This window comes from Vitis riparia, chromosome 13 (assembly GCF_004353265.1).
Source record: "Vitis riparia cultivar Riparia Gloire de Montpellier isolate 1030 chromosome 13, EGFV_Vit.rip_1.0, whole genome shotgun sequence".
NCBI classification, from domain to species: Eukaryota; Viridiplantae; Streptophyta; class Magnoliopsida; order Vitales; family Vitaceae; genus Vitis; species Vitis riparia.
The window spans coordinates 2324685-2344764 of NC_048443.1; the positions used below are offsets into that span (position 1 = coordinate 2324685).

Here is a 20080-nt window from a genome sequence, read left to right on the forward strand (position 1 = left end):
CACCCTTTAGCTTGTTTGAGAAGATAGGGTGAACTGTTTGTGAAGAAAAACAGGGAACTTGATTGGGGCTCTAAAAATTTGTGAAACTTTGTAACCTGAATTTTTCTTAGCATATTGGGAGTGCTTCTGTGTTTTCTCTTTCTTTTTCTCGCAGGAGTTAAGAGATCATAAACACAACAATTTTCTGCTTTCAGCAGCAAGGATGTCTGCAGTGGAATCCAGGGGTTCTATGGTTGCAGTGAAGACTTCCAAAAAGAAATTGTTTGTGACATCACTGTCGTTACCGAAGGGGCATTGTTTCCAGATACCAAGAACATTCCGGCACCTGAAACAGGTACCTTAACTCCTTCCTGAGATTTAAATGCATTCTGAGTGATTGTTCATAGGCAACCTGATTCAGGGTCAGAGGCTGCATTTGAATGTTTCAAATGCAGCTCTGAAAGAGGAAGGAAAAACCGTTTGATCACAAGTCTATTTTATTCATTGTATATTTTCTTACATCGAAATCATATGACAGAATCCAGATCTAAAACCCCATAAAATCCAGAAAAAAAAAAAAGAAAAAAGAAAAAAGAATCTAGTGTGCATAGAAACAAGATCAGATTATCAGAACCGATCTTTGGCCATATTCGTAGCTTTTCCCAATTCAATGTTATCTACCATGGTTGTTTGACCATGGACATCCATACACAGTAGGCACAGACAATTCTCTGAGACATATACACATACACAGCAAAAGACAAGCTCATCAGCACCAAGTCCTTCCAGTCGCCCTTCTGCTTTGGGCTCAAATTCTCCCTCAACCCCTCCCCAAACTTCGCAACACCTGCGAAAACCCGCAACAACAATGGCCTGTTCTCCTTCCCCTTATCTGTTTTTGACTCCAATTCATCAATATCACCTTGGTTTTGGCAACATAGGAAAGTGGGAATTCTGGGGTTGGGTCTGTCCCTGAGCTCCTGAATTGATCTGTTCTTGGTATGGAAGGTCTTCCCAATTAGGAGAGCTGCAGCCATGGGAAAGGAAAAAGGAGAACAGGAGAAAAGTGGTTGGATTTTAGATGGTGAAAGTTGTGGGGAAAATGAGTTTGTTAATGGATATGGTTTGAACTCTGAAGAGTGGAGGTTGAGTAGTCGTGTTTGACCACGTTTTGGATATGATAAAGAGAGAAGAAAAGATCTCCAGAGGCAGAAAATATCTCTAGTGGGTAAGCAATATTTGCCTTTAGATTTTAGAAATGGATAAGAGTCTCTAGAGAGAATACGGAAAATAAGATGGGTATGCTTTGGGCTATTAGGGTCTGCCTGCCTTTTCTAGTGAACATGCATAATTAGAAATATTTAATTTATTTTTTAAAACATAAATTTAATATTGTAAATTTATTCTATTAATTTTTTATTTTTTTGTTTATTAATATGCAAGTAGTTCATAAACTATTATTCTTAAAAAAAACTAATTTATGAAATTAAATAATTGGTTATAATTTTTTATAAAAATAATTTGGTTTAATTTGTTAATTGGCATAGCTTTTCCAAAAACACCCGGATATTTACCCTTTCTATTGAATATGAACAATTTTTGAAAAAACTATGTCAATTTCTTAACAAAATTAAACTAAAATATTTTTATATAAAATTAAAAATGCCAAAATATTTTAAAATAATCAAAAGCAAAAACTTATTTCTTGACAATGCTCTTAAAAAATAATTTTCATTTCAGGTACAAAATCTTGTTTGATAATTTAATGTGAAAATAAGTTTTAAAATTTATCTGTCAGGTGTTACTCATTTATGTATGATATAAAAGTTGGCAAAATGTGATCCATGTTTTTAATTAATTCTAGAATGTCATGTTTTCAAAACAAATTTTTAAAAAATTGTTTTTAGTTTAATTAAATAATTTTTTTTATCTATTTCAAACACTAAAAAATTATTTTTAAGGATGGTCATGTCTTTGTATATATATCCAACTTGAAAAGAAATTTTCATTTAGTTAAAATTTTAAAATATTAAATTTATCTTTTTCTTATTTTTAGAATAAAAATTTTTAGACATTCAAATCAACTTAATACTACTTTTATTTTAATCATTTTCTTCTTAGTTTTAAAAATTATATTAAGAGTCCGTTTGAAAGTGATTTTAGAAAGTTTTTCTAGTATTTTTAATATTTGAATGATAAAAAATTTCAAGTATTAGAAATATTAAACACGCTTTCTAAATTCTTTACTAAACGGATTTTAAGTCATAATGTTTTATTAACCTTTTTAAATTCAATTCAACCCGGGAATTCAATTTCATTATCAGCTTGTTCAACTCAAATGTTTGTTCCGGAACCCGACACCCAGCCTAATTTTAATTTAATTTTTAGGAAATTAGCCTCGGTTGAATTCTGACTTACAAATGACTTAATTTTATCGAAAACCAGGCATAGCATTAAGCTTTCGACACATTAAATTTAGATATTTTTATTCACACCATCTGAAATTACCTACTAAAAAGGCATAATATATGTGGATTGTGAATGGATTATTTGGGCTGCTCGTCTTCACTCAAGGAAGTCATTCCAAATTTGGAAATTTCCAACATCATCATTTTGAAATAATTTTTTTTGCCATACTCTGTTTGAATTTGTTTTTTTGAAAAGTCAAGAAACACTTTAATGTTTTTCTTACAAAATTAATAATTTCACATTATTGTTCTTATGATAAATAATTACACTTTTTGTCCTTTTTTTGTCGCTCTTTTATTTATTTATTTTTGCAAATTTAAGGGTAAATAGGCATTAAATATTTTAATTCCAAAAAATAAAAAATTATAAATGTGGATCACACTTGAAATTTGCCAATCCCATATGATAGAATTTTTGAAAGAGATTTTTTAGAATGTTTTCCTTTCAATTACTTAAAAATGAAAATAATTGTTGTCTTCTTGCCTTGAGTCTTTTATTTATGCTTTGATGAGACAATAAAGTCTTAGATTAAGGGGGTGTTTGATAAAAGTTAATGTTTATTACTTAATAACTTAAGTTAGTTTTAAGCTAGATTACATTTAAGTTGTTGACTTAAAACTTATTACTTAATTTTTATTTTAAATATTAAGGTTATTTGATAAAATTGAATTTAAACTTATTTTAAATTATCAAATTGATATATTTATTTTCATAAATTATAATTAGAGTAAAAAAATTGAATAATAATAAAAGTCATGGAGTAGCAAAGAAAATTGTGGAGATTATTAAAACAAAGAAAAGTAAAATGGTAAAAATAAAGATATGAAATTAATAATAAGTTAATTATTTTTACTTATCACTTAAAGTTGTTTTTTTTTTAACTTTAAATTATACCATTAAATTATTTTATTAAACATACTTAATTTATTTAGTGATTGAAATTAAGTTATTAAATTAATTTGTCAAACACCTATTAACTTAAAATAAATAACTGTTTTTAAAATTAAATAATGTTGATAAAGATAAATATATTAATTTAGTAATTTTAGAAAAAAATTATAAATTAATATTGTAAAACAATGTTAAAAAATAGTTTAATTACAAAAAGTTATTTTAAGTCATTAACATTAACCAAAGACAAACCAAGCTTAAAAAAAAGTCTTGAAAGTTAAAATAATTCATAAAACTTCCTTTGATTTTGACATAAAGCCCCCTTTTTCTATCTCTCTTTCCATGAAGGTTCCAAAGGCAATAAGATTCTATGTCATTTTCCCACCATTTCCCTTGCTTTAAATGCAAGAGAACCCATCATATTTTTCCTGTTAATAAATGCTTTTGAACACTAAACATTCTTCAATGAATAGTCAAGGCCTAGGTTATATCTTCTCTATCAACCTTATGATGACATCTCACATAGAAAAGTCTACTAAAAAATTTTGGTGACAAAATTTAGTATTATAAATTTTAATTGTCCTTTTATATTAATATGGATCATTCTAGTATGGGACCCTTACTCTTTTGACTCAAGTGTCTTTTAACTTCTATTTTTCAATAATAATATAAACATACTTAAGTGTTGGGACCTTCTTCTGTGTGACCTCCATGGGTAACTTCTTATATATCTTAAATACAATTATTATTTGATTATTTAAATGAAAAAAATGTCGATCTTTCTTATATATCTTCTCGAGCCTTTCTATTTTTTTTTTCTTTGATTATTGAATCTCTTGATTCTCTTAAAAGAGTTGTTCCTATGAGAATGAGAATGGGTTTAACTATTGATGTGCATTCTTTACTTCTAATATGCCATTGATTTTATGTTCGAAAATCATATTATAAAAATGTTTTTATTGAAAATATGGATAATTTTATACATTTTAAAATTTAACTAAAAGATATTATTCTTTATGAAGTCGAGAGTATTTGTGTATTTACTTATAATTTCAAGGATTTTTTGCAATTACTCAAATTTATAGGGGTGTTTTTTCAGGTTTTTCATAAATTCAGAGGCCATTTCTACCACTAGAATATGATAAAAATAATAAATATTTTACATAAAAACAATAAAGAAAATATTTCATCAATTCCTCAAAGTGACTTATTTCTTAGAAAATATTTTCAAAATATATTTTTTAAATGTACTGTTATTTGGGACTTATGTTTTGGGTAACTTCTTTTTTTTTTTTTTTTCTATTTTCAGAAAATAAACTCACATATTTTTTCTATCACAAACCATAATTATTATTATTATTTCAGTAATAATAATAATAATAATAATAATAATAATAATAATAATAATAATAATAATAATTTTTCAAGTATTAGTCTTGGTGATTTTGATCCAAAGCTTCCATTTTGACCCTTCTTGCTTTCCAGGAAATTTCCAGTGCAATATATTTTCTTGTCATATTCCATTGATTCCCATTTTAGAATTTTCCTCATATTAAAAACCATAAGCTAATATTTGATGGTTAAATGGTCCAATTTAACACGAGTGACTTTAAAAAATTGTTCAAGTCCAAAGAATGATCTATGAATAATAAATTTTAATAATCATAATTAAAAATTAATTTGAGTTTTGACTAGGAATGACATCAGGTGGATTCGGAACTAGTTGCCTCAATCTTAATCATGTTCCTACCATTCAAGTATATTCTCATCCTTACGTAGAAAATTTTGAACAGGGCAAAGTAGATGTCAAAATTTCTTGCCTAGAGCACATACTTAGAGTTTATATTTTAAAATTTTTTAATTACATAAAAAAATAAATATAATTGGGCATAGCATGGTTGGAATAAGTTAATAACTCGGAGTGACCTGGGTTAAAAAAAAAAAAACCCTTAAATCCATTCCTCACTTATTAAATTTTTATCTTAAATTCATTTCTTTAACCGTGGTTTAGGACGGGTATCTAAAAAACTCATTCTATCGTCATCCGTAATTTTGACTTTTAAAATATTAAATTAAATCTTAAACATAATGTAGTACAAAATATAATTGTATCTAAAAAATAATCCATAAATAATAAGTTTAAACCTAAGTTTGAGACATATATTTCTATCTAGTAATTATTATGCAATCTTTTTTTAGTATTTAAAAACTTGGTATAAACCTTTTAGGATTATTTTTCAAATTCTCAAGTTTTAAATCCTACATCATGATTGACTAATATACTTGTGAAACTAAGGTTTGGTTAATCTTGATTTTGACGATAATAAAATAAAGTTTAGAATTAATAATTATATTTCAAGTGTGATTAGGCAATACGATTTCCAAAGTAGTAATCACAAAGACAAATCAAGTTAAAGAGAAATCATGAAGAAGAAGACCACCTCAAAGAGAAGTGTTTTTCAAGACCCAAGCTTCATAAGATATTTTTGTAGGATTGTTGGTACATTAGAATTTTCATGCATTACATTCTTTACTTATGCACCAAAATCATCCAAGAGTTATTTTGTTTTAAATATTTTAAAATTTGATGATTTCATGTTTTCAACTAAAACTTTATGTCAAATCTTTTTCAAACTTGTTTAAAAGGTTTTAAGTTGAAAAAGTTGGTTGTTCAGCCAAAAACGGCTCAATCGGTTGACCTCCAGTTCAATCGGTCGAAGGCGCAAAATTTTTTCTCTTTCTTCTAGAATGGTTGTTTAACCGGTCAAGGGTCGGTTGAGGTCCGTTCAAGGGGCTGTTGAGGTTCGGTCAAGGGGCGGTCGAGGTCCAAAGGTCACTTGCCAAACATTAAATGCTAACAGCTAGTCAACTAGTTGACCCCCAACTCGACCAGTTGAATCCCTAACGGCTAGTTTGACTTTTTTTCCTCTATAAAAAGGCTCCAAATCTTCATTGTTTAAGAGTTCAACATTCCCAAACATTTCTTCAATATATTTGAGCCTTGGAAGAGTGTTTTTGAGTGCACTATTGTTCTAAAACTTGCAGATCTTTAGTGCACAATTCAATCCTAGTTTTCTTATATCATTTGAGCTTAAAATTTTTGTACTAGGATTTTGTGAAATCAATTATTTGTATATCTTTGAGAGGAAGATTCTCAAGTGTAGGGTATCACTTGAGAGGTTGTTCAAGAGTGGGGTATCTCTTGAAGATTGTAAAGGATGCTTAAAGCCAAAAGTCCAAGAGGGTGGATTAGAACCATAATCCAATTGTATTGCTTGAAGGCTTGGTTTGGAAGTCTTGAATTAGTGGAACCTCAAACTTGGGATTAAAGTTAAAGGAGAATAGATGTAGGTCAGGTTGCACCGAACCACTATAAAATCTTGTGTTTGTATTATCTTTTCCCTATTTTTTTACTTTATATGAAATTATCTTTATATTGTTTTATTATATACTTGCATATATTTGTCTCTTATATTCACATAGTTTAAATTTGCAAAAAGAGACCATCGCCCTATTCACCCCCCCTCTAGGATGATTGTCATAGGTTGGATTAACTTAATTTTTCTAACAATACTTTTGTTCACAAAAAATATGTATCAAATTCCACTAAAGGAATTACTATGACCATAGATTGCATGATCATGAATCTATATGATCACCTAAGAGGATTTACTATCTTAAACTCATAACATATTATGATGCCTTTACGGAAAATATTTTTTTTTCTTATTTGTTTAATCTATCTATCATTCAATTCGTATGAATCATACTTTCATTTTAAGATTTTACTGGTAAGTCAAAACAACTAGTAACCTCATCATTAATGTGGTATTTTCTTAAAATCAATAACTCATATAATATAGTAACTTGGAGAAGTCATGACAATCGGATAACCATTAGTCATGATTCTCTATAGATCTTATTTAATACATAATCATGTATATTAATACACTTATCATAAAAAAAAACTCATTTTGATTACTAACATAAGTCATACAATCAATTAGGAGGTAGTACACTCTAACTTTTGACGAACTGCTTAAATTAATGAATCAATTATGAACAAACTTATCAATTTGTAATGAACACATGACTCAAATTTTTCGTACAACTTTTAATATACCCAAGTCATGTACATATAAGTGATTAAATTGATATGCTCAAATATATCATAATGCAATAAGATGATAAAGTAAAACAAATCTCGCCATGTCACTGTTTTTTAAAATTTTATCGTAACATTAACAATATAATCCTATAAAGAAAGAAAATCTAGGGTTGTCCCGTATCTATTAAACTTGTAATTTTTACCATTCAAAGGGTATGGTGTTTATACCATTAGATGAAAATACAAAAATATCAAACCAAAATATAAGCAAATGAGGTTGAACTATATGAAAACATGTGACATAAAATAATACGATTAAATTATACATGTGGCATACTATGATTGGCCAATGTGTTTTTTGGGAGTTACCCAAGGTGTTACAAGACCTTATCATGAAACCCATAGAAAAATCCTATGATAATGACACATCAAAAATGGTAGGGATATGTAAATTTGAGAAGGGAAAAAAAAAAATTGGAATCAAAGTGATTGACTAGTAAGGGGGTCCAATGAGTAGAATAGATTTCAAGTGGGTATGATGAGAATATGTTTGGCCATATTCCCCATTTTCCTATAGCGTTTGACAATGGGTAATGGTGTGGTGTTGGCCCTATTAGAAAATTGAATAATTTGAGAGAGAAATAGAGATGTTATGGAAGAAGAGTCAAAAAGGCTACTTAAAACTCTCTCTCTCTCTCTCTCTCTTTCTCTTATATGTATATATATATAAGGTCAAAAAAAATCAAAAAGAGTCAAACGGTCTTAGCCTGTTTCCCTTGGGAGTGAGTCCCAGTTGTATATATAAACAAAATGTTGAACAGAACATTGTGGAAACCACACCTCCCCCACCACTCCCCATGGACTTTATTTTTTCTATTTTTTAGGGATTGATGTTTTTATTTTTTATTTTTTTATTTTATTGTAAATTATTAATTAGGATAAAAAAATCATAATTAATTAAAAATAATCATATAATAAAAACACTTGTATTTATTTATGTTTTAAGGTCAAATTTAGTAACTCAATCTTAATATTTATACTAATTATTTTTTAATATCATTTATACTAAATTTTTTCAATCAAAATCTTACAACCTTATAATCAAAATCATTATTCAACTATATAAAAAATACCCGTAAATTTTTTTTTAACGTAATTTTATCGGACACTCATTTTCTAACAAATTTATTGTCTGACACTTAATCTTATAACCTTATAATAATTATTTGTAATTAGAATTATGTTACCAAAAAAAATCACATTTATTGTTATGTCAAAATTGATTATTAATAGAAATTTAATTAATATAGTTTAGGTGAGATGTGAAGGTAAATTCATGTTTTTCATACAAAAATTCATCATTGATTTAAATTTATTACTACAAATTTTAAAAAAAAAAAAAAAGAAAAAAGAAAAAAAAGGAGGATGTGTTTGCTGGTTTACTAGCGAGTATGCTTATTTTCATACATGAGAGAGTAGAGCATGGCGTATAAGAACAGTGCACGTGGAAGAGTCAGCAGCCACAACTGGCCAATCACAGAACCTCGTTGAGATAAGCCGACAAGTTTCGCAGGCTGTGGCCCATGTGCGCAGTCCTTTTCTGCTCTTGTCAATTCAACCAATTGTCTCTCGCCACGTCACCAACTCGGGGACTGATCAGTCCTTTCGCAGAAAATCACAGGCCTGGTTAGTAAATTCAAGCATTTGATTTTTCATCTTGGCAATTTTTAGCATGTCCATAATCATTCAAATTAAATCAATTTTATAATTAAATTTGTAATTTTTTTAACTTAAAAAAAATTTCCAAATATATAATAGATTTTCGATATAACAAATATTTTTTTTATTAAATTTAAAAATAAAATTCGATAAAAGATTAATTTATTCTTTATAAACTTTTAAAGCATGGAATCATTTTTAATTTATTCTCCACTTTCTAGTCATATCTCATAACACTTTGGGAAAAAAGATTCTAATAATTTTTAATTTTTTTTTAAATCTTACAACAAATTTTCATTTCAAATTTGTCATGTGTTTTTTAAGTTAAAAAAATTATTTTTTTTATCTCATATAAAATTTCTAGACATAAATATTTTAATGTTTATTTTTAATTAAAATATTAGTATTTATTTATTATTAGTTTGCTTTATATTAAAATAAAAAAATTATTATTATTAGTTTGAATGAGAGTGAACTATAGAGTTTGAATTAGAATAAAAAATAAATTCAAACATTATTTGTATATAAACATTGGCAAGAATACTATGGCCATAACTCTTATTTGTATATAAACATTCTTGAGACTTGGCTTCTCTTTGTGTCATATTTCATTTGCTGCATTAGCTTGTGAAACATTATCCATATCAAATAAGGCTCTTAATCCTACTTTTCCTTTACCAATTTTTGTTCCCATCTCTTCTTTTATCGATTTTTATTTCCACAAGTTTGTCATTAAATTTTAGAAATATGGCTTAAAAAAATCCTATGGCTCACGAAAATCTCGTTGTTTTTGTCTAATCTCTTAACTATCAAGTCGAATCACTCAAGACTAAACCTTAAGAAGACCGACTTCCCTCGGGGAGACCGACTTCCCTCGAGGAGACCGCTCTCCATAAAAATTGAAATTGAATACATTGGATTCTTTTTTTTTTTTTTCTCTCAATACTTAAGATTGGAATCTTTTGTCCGAGTTCCATCTTGATGGGACATGTTATTAAGTTTGAATTAGACTAGAAGATTGATACACTCAAATGTTATTTACATATAAATATTTATGGATTATTAAAGAAAAAATTATATCATATTCTCTCAATCTTTTTCTTTCTCTATAACTTGGACTAAATTCATTTTTATATGTCTCAATATTCTTTTTAGTCTTAAAACATAAAGTCATTAAATCATTTATTTATTTTTACGTGTTATTATCACTTTTTAATTATAATATTAATTGCAATAAGGTGGACAATGAAATCCCTCCGGATTATTACAATATTAAACTACCGATTTAATTAGGTTTTACATAATAAACATGTAAAATAAAAATACAATTAAAATTCTATTAACCTTAATTTTTTATTTTTTAAAATATTTTTTTATTAAATTTTCCTTTAAATAATTATGAGTTCCAATAAGGAAATTTTGAAAAAAAGAATAATTTTTTTAAATGAAAAGAAAGAAAGCATATATAGTAGATAACACCTAGATTTTTTTTTTTACCATTTGGCCATTATTAAAAAGATATAAATAAGATATTAATTGGTATAATTAATAGTTTAAAATTAAATAACACATCATTATTTATAATAATTTTTTTTATTTTATCATTAAATAATATACCATTTTTAGAATATATTTTACCACTTTATTTATTGATAATAATTTTTTTAAAAATGGGATATTTTAATTAATAATAAAATCCATTAGGATGCTATTAATCATAAAAATCCATTGGATGAAAACAAAAATTAAAGTGTTTTGCCTTTAGACATTTAATTATTTTAGAAAAAATATGGTAAGAAAATAATTGCACAAAATGTATTATGATTGAGATAAGAATAAATAAAAATAAAAATAATAATGAATTTAATTTTTTATTAATTAAAATTCCAATTATAGCATTGTTGTGAGTGCTGTGCCACACACATTTGCCACCTGGACATTGTGGCTGTACTGCGCAGGTGAGTGTACTACGCACCCCTTCGCTATCGCATGTGCTTTAAAAGCCATACTGTGCGCTTTACGCACCTTGCGTATCCAAGCTTCTCTCTCTCTCTAAAAAAGGTCTCTCTCTTATTATCTATGGTTAAAACTGCGTTGACTGACAGATGAACAAACTTCGCCCTCTTTGTTGAATGGCGGTTGACATCGCCGGAACCCTAACTCCGGTGAACATCCGGCGCAAGTTTCTGCCTTTTTCTCCGGCCTTAGCTCTGTGGTTGGCGGTTGGTAATTGTTTCTCTCTATGAGTCTCTCGTCGTTCGCCGTTCGATGCTCGAATCTAGGGTTTTGAGAGGTTCGAGGGTTTGGAGAGGTTGAATTTTGTTTGATGTACTGTCTTTGTTGTTGTACTGTTTGTGTGAACCGTTGTTTTGGCGTTGAGGATGAAGAGAATGAGGTCCAGTGACGATCTCGATTCGAATTCGAATTCGAACCGGTCGTCGTCGTCGCATCGGGCGTTCTACTTCAAGTCGGAGAATGTAAGGAAGGGGCTGCTGTCATCGTCGTCGTCGTCGCGGTACGACCGCGATCGATCCGCGGAGGAGGATCGAGAGAGCTCGAGATCGGTGCGGAAGCGGTTGGATCACGATTCCGAAGGCTTTGATCGGAGAAAGGGATTTGAACGGTCCAGGGATTTGGTTTCATCGCCCCGGAGTGGGTACGGAGGCGATAGAGATCGGATTCACCGGTCGGAGAGCTTTGGTGGGGCGAGGAGGGAGTTTCCGAAGGGGTTTCGATCGGAAAGGGATCGATCGCGACGAGAAGGAAGCGTTTCTTCGTGGCGGAGATTTGGGAGTAAGGAATTTGAGGAAGGGAGAGGGAGTAGAGGTGAGTTGGAGGGTAGAGGGAATGTGAGGAGGGATGTGAAGTCTCCAAATTGTTCGAAAGAATCTGGGAGTGAGCAATCGAGGATTAGGTCGCCGAGGGGAGTGAGAGAGGGGAAGTCGCCCACGTGGTCGAAGGAGTCGGGAAGTGAACAGTCGAAGATAAAGTCCCCTACGGGGTTGAAGGGAGGGAAGTCCCCGACTTGGTCGAAGGACTCGGGAAGTGAGCGGTCCAAGAGCGTTGAAGTCAAGAAGGCGGAGGAGTTGCAGGCTGAGAGTGGTAGTAGCAGTGAAATGGAAGAAGGGGAGTTGGAGCCTGAACCCGAAGCACTGCCTTGTGGTGGGTTGGATTCGGATCATAAGGAGAATGAGAGTGAAGACCCCGTGGAGGGTGCCAATGCAAACGTAGAGGTTGAAGGGAAAGCAGTGTCAGAAAATGAAGCAGAGGTGAAGAATGAAATTGCTTCTGAGGGAAAAACAGAAGCTGGATCCCCTTCGAGCCATGAGACAGAAAAAGATGCAGGGAAGGAAGTTGATGAGATGTCAGATTGTGAGAAGGTTTCCAATGATAGAATGAGTGGGAGTGGAGATGCAATTGAAGATGGGGTGGGTGAGAATAATGGTGGCAACAAGGAAGAAGAATGCTTTAGGGAGAATAGCAGTGGTAAGGAGGAGGAAGCAGGAAAGGAAGAATTCGTTGAGAAAATATTGCCATTGGAAGAGGATCAAAAGGAACGGAAGGCGCGCAAGGATATAGATCTTGAGGTTGCAGTGAGGGATATTGATTTGACAGAACCCAGTAAGGAAGCTGCAGGAGAAAATGGAGTTCCTGAAGTAAATTTGACCCTTCTGTCGGCTGGTTTCAAGGACAAGGGCAAGAGTGTGGCTGTTTCACCTTCTGATGTTGATGACTCCACAGAGGAAAGGGTGTGGATGGAAAGAGAATTGAGAGATCCTTTAACCTGTCGGGATGCTGATATGGAAGGACCAAGTACTAGGGGCTTTGAGTTGTTCTCTAGTTCCCCTGTTAAGAAATCAGAGAGGTCTGACCAATCAGGTGCTAATAAGCATAAAGATGAGAAGCTTTCACTGGAGCCTCTTGATCTTTCTCTTAGCTTACCAGACGTTTTGCTACCTATTGCTTCCCATGATGCAATCCCAGCAGCTCCTGGTTCCCCCAGTTATACGAGGAGTGTTCAGTCATTATCTAACACATTTCTCACCAATTCTGATGGATTTACTGCATCAATGTCCTTTTCAGGTTCTCAGCATTTTGTTCACAATCCAAGTTGTTCGTTAACACATAATTCACTTGACAACTATGAGCAATCGGTGGGCAGTCGCCCAATATTTCAGGGAATTGATCAAATTTCACATGGAGCATGGCAGGGGCAGACTTCAAATGAGCCCAAGCACAAAGAAGTTCCCTTGTACTCAAGAATGTTGATGAATGGGAATGGCTCTCTTCATCACTCTCAAGCAGCAGAAGGTGTTAGAAATGGTAACTCCAGGCAAGGACAACATCTTAAAGCTGAAGGAAGCTCTAAATTACCCATTGGACTTGATCGGCAGCTGAGTTTCCAGAAACAGTTGTCAGGGGTACAGCCATGGCACCACAATGATGTTAGATCCCCCTCACAGAGCATTGGCTCCCGTGAAACCGGAAAAGAATATAGTAAAGATAAGGAGGTGCTCAGAGAGAAAAATGGTGGTAGTTTGTATAGGAGTGGTAGCTTCAAGGATCAGGAGCAACTTCCAATAGGTGGAGCTGATTTCGTTGAGACAATCATCGCCAGGATAGTTTCTGAACCAATGCATGTAATGGCTAGGAGATTTCATGACATGACAGCCCAATCCATAGCTTGTCTGAAGGATAGCGTTCGTGAGATCATGTTGAATGCAGATAAAATTATGCAGCTATCTGCAATTCAGAAAGCACTAGGGAACAGGTCTGACATTACATTGGAGATGTTATCAAAGTCACACCGGGCTCACTTGGAAATCTTGGTAGCTTTGAAAACTGGTCTTGAAGATTTTCTTCAGCAAAATAGTAGTATTCCATCATCTGAGTTAGGTGAGATCTTTCTGAACTTAAGATGCAGAAATCTGAATTGTCGGAGCCCTTTACCTGTGGATGAATGTGAGTGCAAGATCTGTGTGCAAAAGAAAGGTTTTTGTAGCGCCTGTATGTGTCTTGTATGTTCAAAGTTTGACATGGCATCTAATACATGTAGTTGGGTTGGGTGTGATGTTTGTCTTCATTGGTGCCATGCTGATTGTGGCTTACGAGAATCATTCATTAGAAATGGCCGTGGTGAAGCTGGGGCTCAAGGTACTGCTGAGATGCAGTTTCATTGTCTTGCTTGTGATCATCCTTCTGAGATGTTTGGCTTTGTAAAGGAGGTTTTCCAAAATTTTGCTAGAGACTGGAGTGCTGAAACCCTTTCCAGGGAACTTGAATATGTCAAGCGGATTTTTCGCCCCAGTGAGGATGTGAGAGGGAGAAAATTGCATGATATTGCTGATCAGATGCTGGCAAGATTGGCTTTTAACTCGCAAATCCACCTTCCTGAGATCTATAATTATATTATGGGCTTCCTAACAGGTGAGCTTTCTATTTTCTACTACACTGGAATAATTTTATTGAAATTTAAATATTTATTGATGCCCAAATTTCATGTTTTTGCTCTGTGCCATGTATCTTGATATGTGGAGCTAATGTCCTGTTTGGTTCTCCTTAGATGGTAAAGCCAAGAATTTTTTTTGAGACAAATTTCACTACTTCAATCATTAGAGTAAAAGAAATATCAAGAGTAACAAAACAGATTCTTGTTTCTTTTGCACTTTAAATATCGTAAAAAATGCCTCTTCTTCTGTTTGTGTGAAGCTGCTACCTGGAGAATGTGCTAGGTGTGTATTTATCATTTATGTCGTATTAATAGCTCATTACTCCGATGATATTTGTTATGCCTAAATGGATGAAATGAATAATTCATCGCTTCTGCCTGTTCAAAAAGAAAAATCAATACTTCTGTACTTGTAATTCGCTCACTTTTAATTTAACCACTGTATATGCATATTTGCAATACATGCATGATTTATAGCAACACTAAGCAATATCTGAGACATATTGCAATGATATGTCCATCTTGATGTATATATCTTCCTGACTATATTATATGTGCCAACATTTCCAAGCAAGTTTAGGCGATATAAAAAATTCTCTCCTGTCAAAACATGCTGCGACGGCTGTATATTATATAGATTCTTCAAAGTACATATTTTGCTTGTACCGGTGGTTCTTATCATGTAGATTCTGGACTTCATGGTTTCACAAACTGGTGAAGAAGTTTTTAGTGTTTTGAAGGCCCAATGTAATTTTGACAAAATATACTACTTTGTGGATTGGAAAAACTATAAAACTATTGTTTTGATTCTTCAATCTGTTCATTTACTGTTGCGTGTATACTGGTATTGCTTGCTTATGTCAGTGATTCTTATCATTTTGATCATGCTCAAAACTGGTGAACCATTTAGTATGAAAAATCTGTCTCAAGTGTTTGTTCGAACATCAAATGGATTACTTTTAAACTCATCGTCATTGGTGCCTTGCATTATTAGAGAATAGTGAAGTGAGGTATGTTTAATATTTATCAATTAGATTACTGCCACCCTTCACCAATTTTCCTCTGTGTCTAACTTCACCCCCTCCATGGCAAGGCCCTTAGCCACCTCATTTTCTCCCCTAGGCAAGGAAGGCATCAGTAGTTCATAATTATTCATTCATCTTGTGAAGAAAAGTGGTGGCAACTAGCATTTATTTTTCACATTCAGCTTGTTTAAAATTGCAACCTTAATTACAAGTCATTATTTACATGCTTTATTTTTTCCATTGCAGAAAGTGACTCGGCAAAGTTTGTCCACACTCCTCTCTCTGGAAAGGAGCTTCCAGCTTCTAATTTTCCTGGAAAAGAAATACCCAACAAGAACCAAGTACAAGCACACAATGGGACTGCTGGGACGAGCCAAGAGGCCACATGGAGAAATTCTGCTTACTCAGAAAAGTCTCCTCAGTTGGAAAGAGCATCCAGTCTGCTTCCAAGCTTTGATTATGAGCGGAATGATAAGCGGACCATGGACACAGAGTTGCAGAGAAATGCTCAAAAGGATCCTGTTTTTGATGAATTAGAAAGCATTGTGAGGATCAAACAGGCAGAGGCTAAAATGTTCCAATCACGTGCCGATGATGCAAGGAGAGAAGCTGAAGGCCTGAGACGCATAGCAGTAGCTAAGAATGAAAAAATTGAAGAAGAGTACACAAGTCGAATTGCAAAATTGCGTTTGGTTGAGACAGAGGAAATGCGCAAACAAAAGCTTGAAGAACTCCATAGTCTAGAAAGGGCTCATCGGGAATACTACAATATGAAGATGAGAATGGAAGAGGATATAAAAGATCTATTATTGAAAATGGAAGCCACAAAACGGAACCTTGCCATATGAGTGGCTGCTGCAAGGATTTTCCTTTTGTAACTGGCACAGTCTCAGGTAATTGTATCTTTTAGTGTTAAAATTTTATATTCCAGTGTTGTAGCTTTAGTGGGTTCTCAGTTCCTGTTGTCTTGTTATCTTGTTGCATCTTTCAATTTAGGGTTTTTTTTTTTCTTCCTTCCCTGTTCTTTCTCTGCTAACATAGTCTGTACAGAGAATGTTCCATCCCTTTATGTTACAAAACAGTTCCATTTATGGAAGCAATCTGAAAGAGAAATTTATAGGTCTGAGTTTTAAAAAATTGAAGGCATTACTTTTTGACTCCTGAGTCGATTTTTCATATGGTGGGTGTGTACAAATGTGATACCGCTGTATTCATAGGTGGATGGCTTAAAGAGTTTGAAATGAAACCTGATCTTTAGAATAGACCAGATATACCAAATCTCTAGAATAGACTATGTTTCTTTTACTAGAACAAGGAATTGTTTCAGTTGGTTGATCATTTGTTAATCCTGATGGTTTCTTCTGGATTTGTTGGGAGATGACTTTCAAAGTTTGAATCAAACCTACTTGGTAGACTAAAGCATCGATCTTTTGAATAAACCAGATGTAGCAATGATTTCTGGTGAAACTAGGCATTGACTAAAACAAGGGATTGGTCCAGTTGGATGGTTCTTTGTTGAATCTAACCCTGATAAGAGTCAGTCTATTGAGAGACCCAAAATCCAATTTGTAGTTTTCTTCATCGGACCAATCCCTTGATTAAAGCCAGAAGCTATATGCTTAACACTTAGGGGTCGGAAGCAGTGGCAGGGCAAAGGACGAGTGGAGATTAGGGTATAGTCAGGATATTCCACTGGATAGGTAAACCCATTTATAGTTTGTTTTAAAAATAGGGGACTTTTTCATTTGGTGGCACAAATCTGCTTTCCTGCCTAAACCACTGAAGGAATTACTAAACTCATGTTGCTTTCAGCTGGTAAAACGAGTTTATGACATCTAATACTTGCCCTAGATGTTGTCTTTTTCATTCAGGAACCCACTTCAACCTCTCTTTAGGCTCTTTTGTCTTTCAATTCTTCCTCCAGAGCTACAACCACTGACTTGACTTTTGTTAAGTTGAAGTATTTGAAAGGAGAGGAGGGTAGAGAAAACATATGGTTTAAGATTTATTTGATCAATTTTGATGATCATTTTGATTTATTCACCGAAAACGACTTTGGGTTTGGTAGCCTCAACGATTATTTAAATTTTTTTGTAATCAGCTCCTTTATTTAGATCAACATTTTAAACGCCGAAAGTACTCGGAAGCCCACAAACGCATGGGAGGCTTGTTTGGGGTTAAAAGAGTTAATTTCATTCACCTCCCTTCAATATATTTAAGTTTCATGTACTTCTTGTATTTTGAGTGAGGGTAGGTGAATAAAAATAAAAAATAAAAAGGATAGTGGAGGTATTTGAAGAAATTTCAAATCTACAAGGGTTAGATGTATTCTGTCGAAGTTAGGCGAGTTAAATGAAATTAATCCTATTTAAAATAACTTTAATCATTTTAAGATTTTCAAGATCAACGGTCTTTTAAATGTTAAAATATACCATATAAATTCTAAAATTATTTGTTGAGAATAAAATAGTTCCTTTCAATGGGGTTAGTAACACAAATTCTAGAATTAATTTTTGAGGATATATTTTGATAGAAGACTTTGAGTGTGATTGATAGTGATTTTTTTAAAACGTTTTTAATATTTTTAATATTTGAAAATTTTTACCTTTTAAAATTTAAAAATATTAAAAACATTTTTTAAAATAACTGATAAACACTCTCTTCTTTAGATACGTTTCATAATATTGAGCTTTGACCCAAAATAGTGCGTTTTAAAAAAAAATTCCAAAAAATAAAGTTATTTTCAAAATAATGCCCGATCTAATGTGTTTGTGCCACATAAGCTGCCATGTCATAAAACCGTAGTTGGTGACTACGGTTTTATTTTTCTAAAGTGGTTAGAAACCGTAGTTACCAACCATGGTTTTAACTTTAAGTTTAAAGCGTGACTACGACTTTGACTTTTTTTAAAATGGTCAAAGCCGTAGTCACCAACTGCAGTTTTAACTTTATATATATTTATATATAACTTTAATTTTTTAAATAAAAATATTATATTATTTTAATTTTAAATATACTTATTTCATTATTTTAAAAATAATAATATACGAAATTAAATAATTGATATTTTTAATTTGATATAAAAATATATTTTTAAATTTTATTAAAACAATAGGCACTATATTTAATATAAATATAATTAATTAATTAAAATAAAATATAATAAATTATATTTATTTAAAATAAATAAATTATAAATGCCTATTTAGAAAATAAAAAAGTAATATAAATTATCATATTAATTAATAATTTTTTATATATTATATATAAGTGGTATATAATACCTCACACACACACACACACACACACATATATATATATATATATATATATATATATAAAAGTTTAATTTAAGTTTAAAATTTATCACATTTTTATTTAAATATATAACTAAATTTTATTAAAACAATTGACACTATATTAATATAAATATAATTATTTAATTAAAATTAAATATAAATAAAATATTTTTATTTAAAATAAATAAATTATAAATGCCTATTTGGAGAAAAAAATAATATAAATTATTATATTAATTAATAATTTTTTTATATATTATATGTAAGTAGTATATAATATATAATATCACACACACACATCTATATATATATATATATATAAAAGTTTAATTTAAGTTTAAAATTTACCATATTTATTTAAATATATAAATAAATTATTATCATATCGATATAATATTATGAACTTAAATTAAAATATGATAAATTTTAAACTTAATTGAACTTATATAGATGTGACATTATATACCACTTACATATAGTATATAAAAAATTATTAATTAATATAATAATTTATATTATTTGTTTTTTAATAGGCTTTCATAATTTATTATATTTTATTTATATTTAAATATAATTAACTAAATATATTTATATTAAATATAGAGTATATTATTTTAATAAAATTTAAATATATATTTATATCAAATTAAAAATATCAATTATTTAATTTCGTATATTATTATTTTTAAAATAATGAAATAAGTATATTTAAAATCAAAATAATATAATATTTTTATTAAAAAAATTAAAGTTATAAAAGTTAAAACCGTAGTTGGTGATTACGGCTTTGACCATTTAAAAAAAAAAGTCAAAGTCGTAGTCACCAACTACGGCTTTAAACTTAAAGTTAAAACTCTAACCACTTTAGAAAAATAAAACCGTAGTCACCAACTACGGTTTTATGACATGACAGCTTATGTGGCACAGACGCATTAGATCGGACATTATTTTAAAAACAACTTTATTTTTTGGAATTTTTTTTTAAAACGCACTATTTTGGGTCAAAGCTCCATAATATTTGAATTAATAGCAAATTTTTAAGCGTTTATTGTGAAAAATAAAGTGATTTTTTAATAACATATTGTTTTTTCTTAGTAAAAAACAATTATTTTATTAAGAAAAATAAAATACGGCCAACAAA

General features: G+C 31.0%; 2 protein-coding genes across 2 annotated transcripts; one reads left to right on the top strand and one right to left on the bottom strand.

Moving 5' to 3' along the window:
* Positions 1 to 656: 656 nt before the first annotated feature.
* On the bottom strand, positions 657 to 1016 carry LOC117927805. Its single transcript, XM_034847492.1, has one exon. The coding sequence runs from the start codon at positions 1014 to 1016 to the stop codon at positions 657 to 659; it is 360 nt and encodes a 119-aa protein (XP_034703383.1).
* A 10192-nt stretch (positions 1017 to 11208) lies between these two features.
* LOC117928928 (protein OBERON 4) lies at positions 11209 to 16777 on the top strand. Its single transcript, XM_034849049.1, has 2 exons — positions 11209 to 14593; positions 15887 to 16777. The coding sequence occupies exons 1-2, from the start codon at positions 11548 to 11550 to the stop codon at positions 16486 to 16488; spliced, it is 3648 nt and encodes a 1215-aa protein (XP_034704940.1). The 5' UTR covers positions 11209 to 11547; the 3' UTR covers positions 16489 to 16777.
* The last annotated feature ends 3303 nt before the right edge of the window (positions 16778 to 20080 follow it).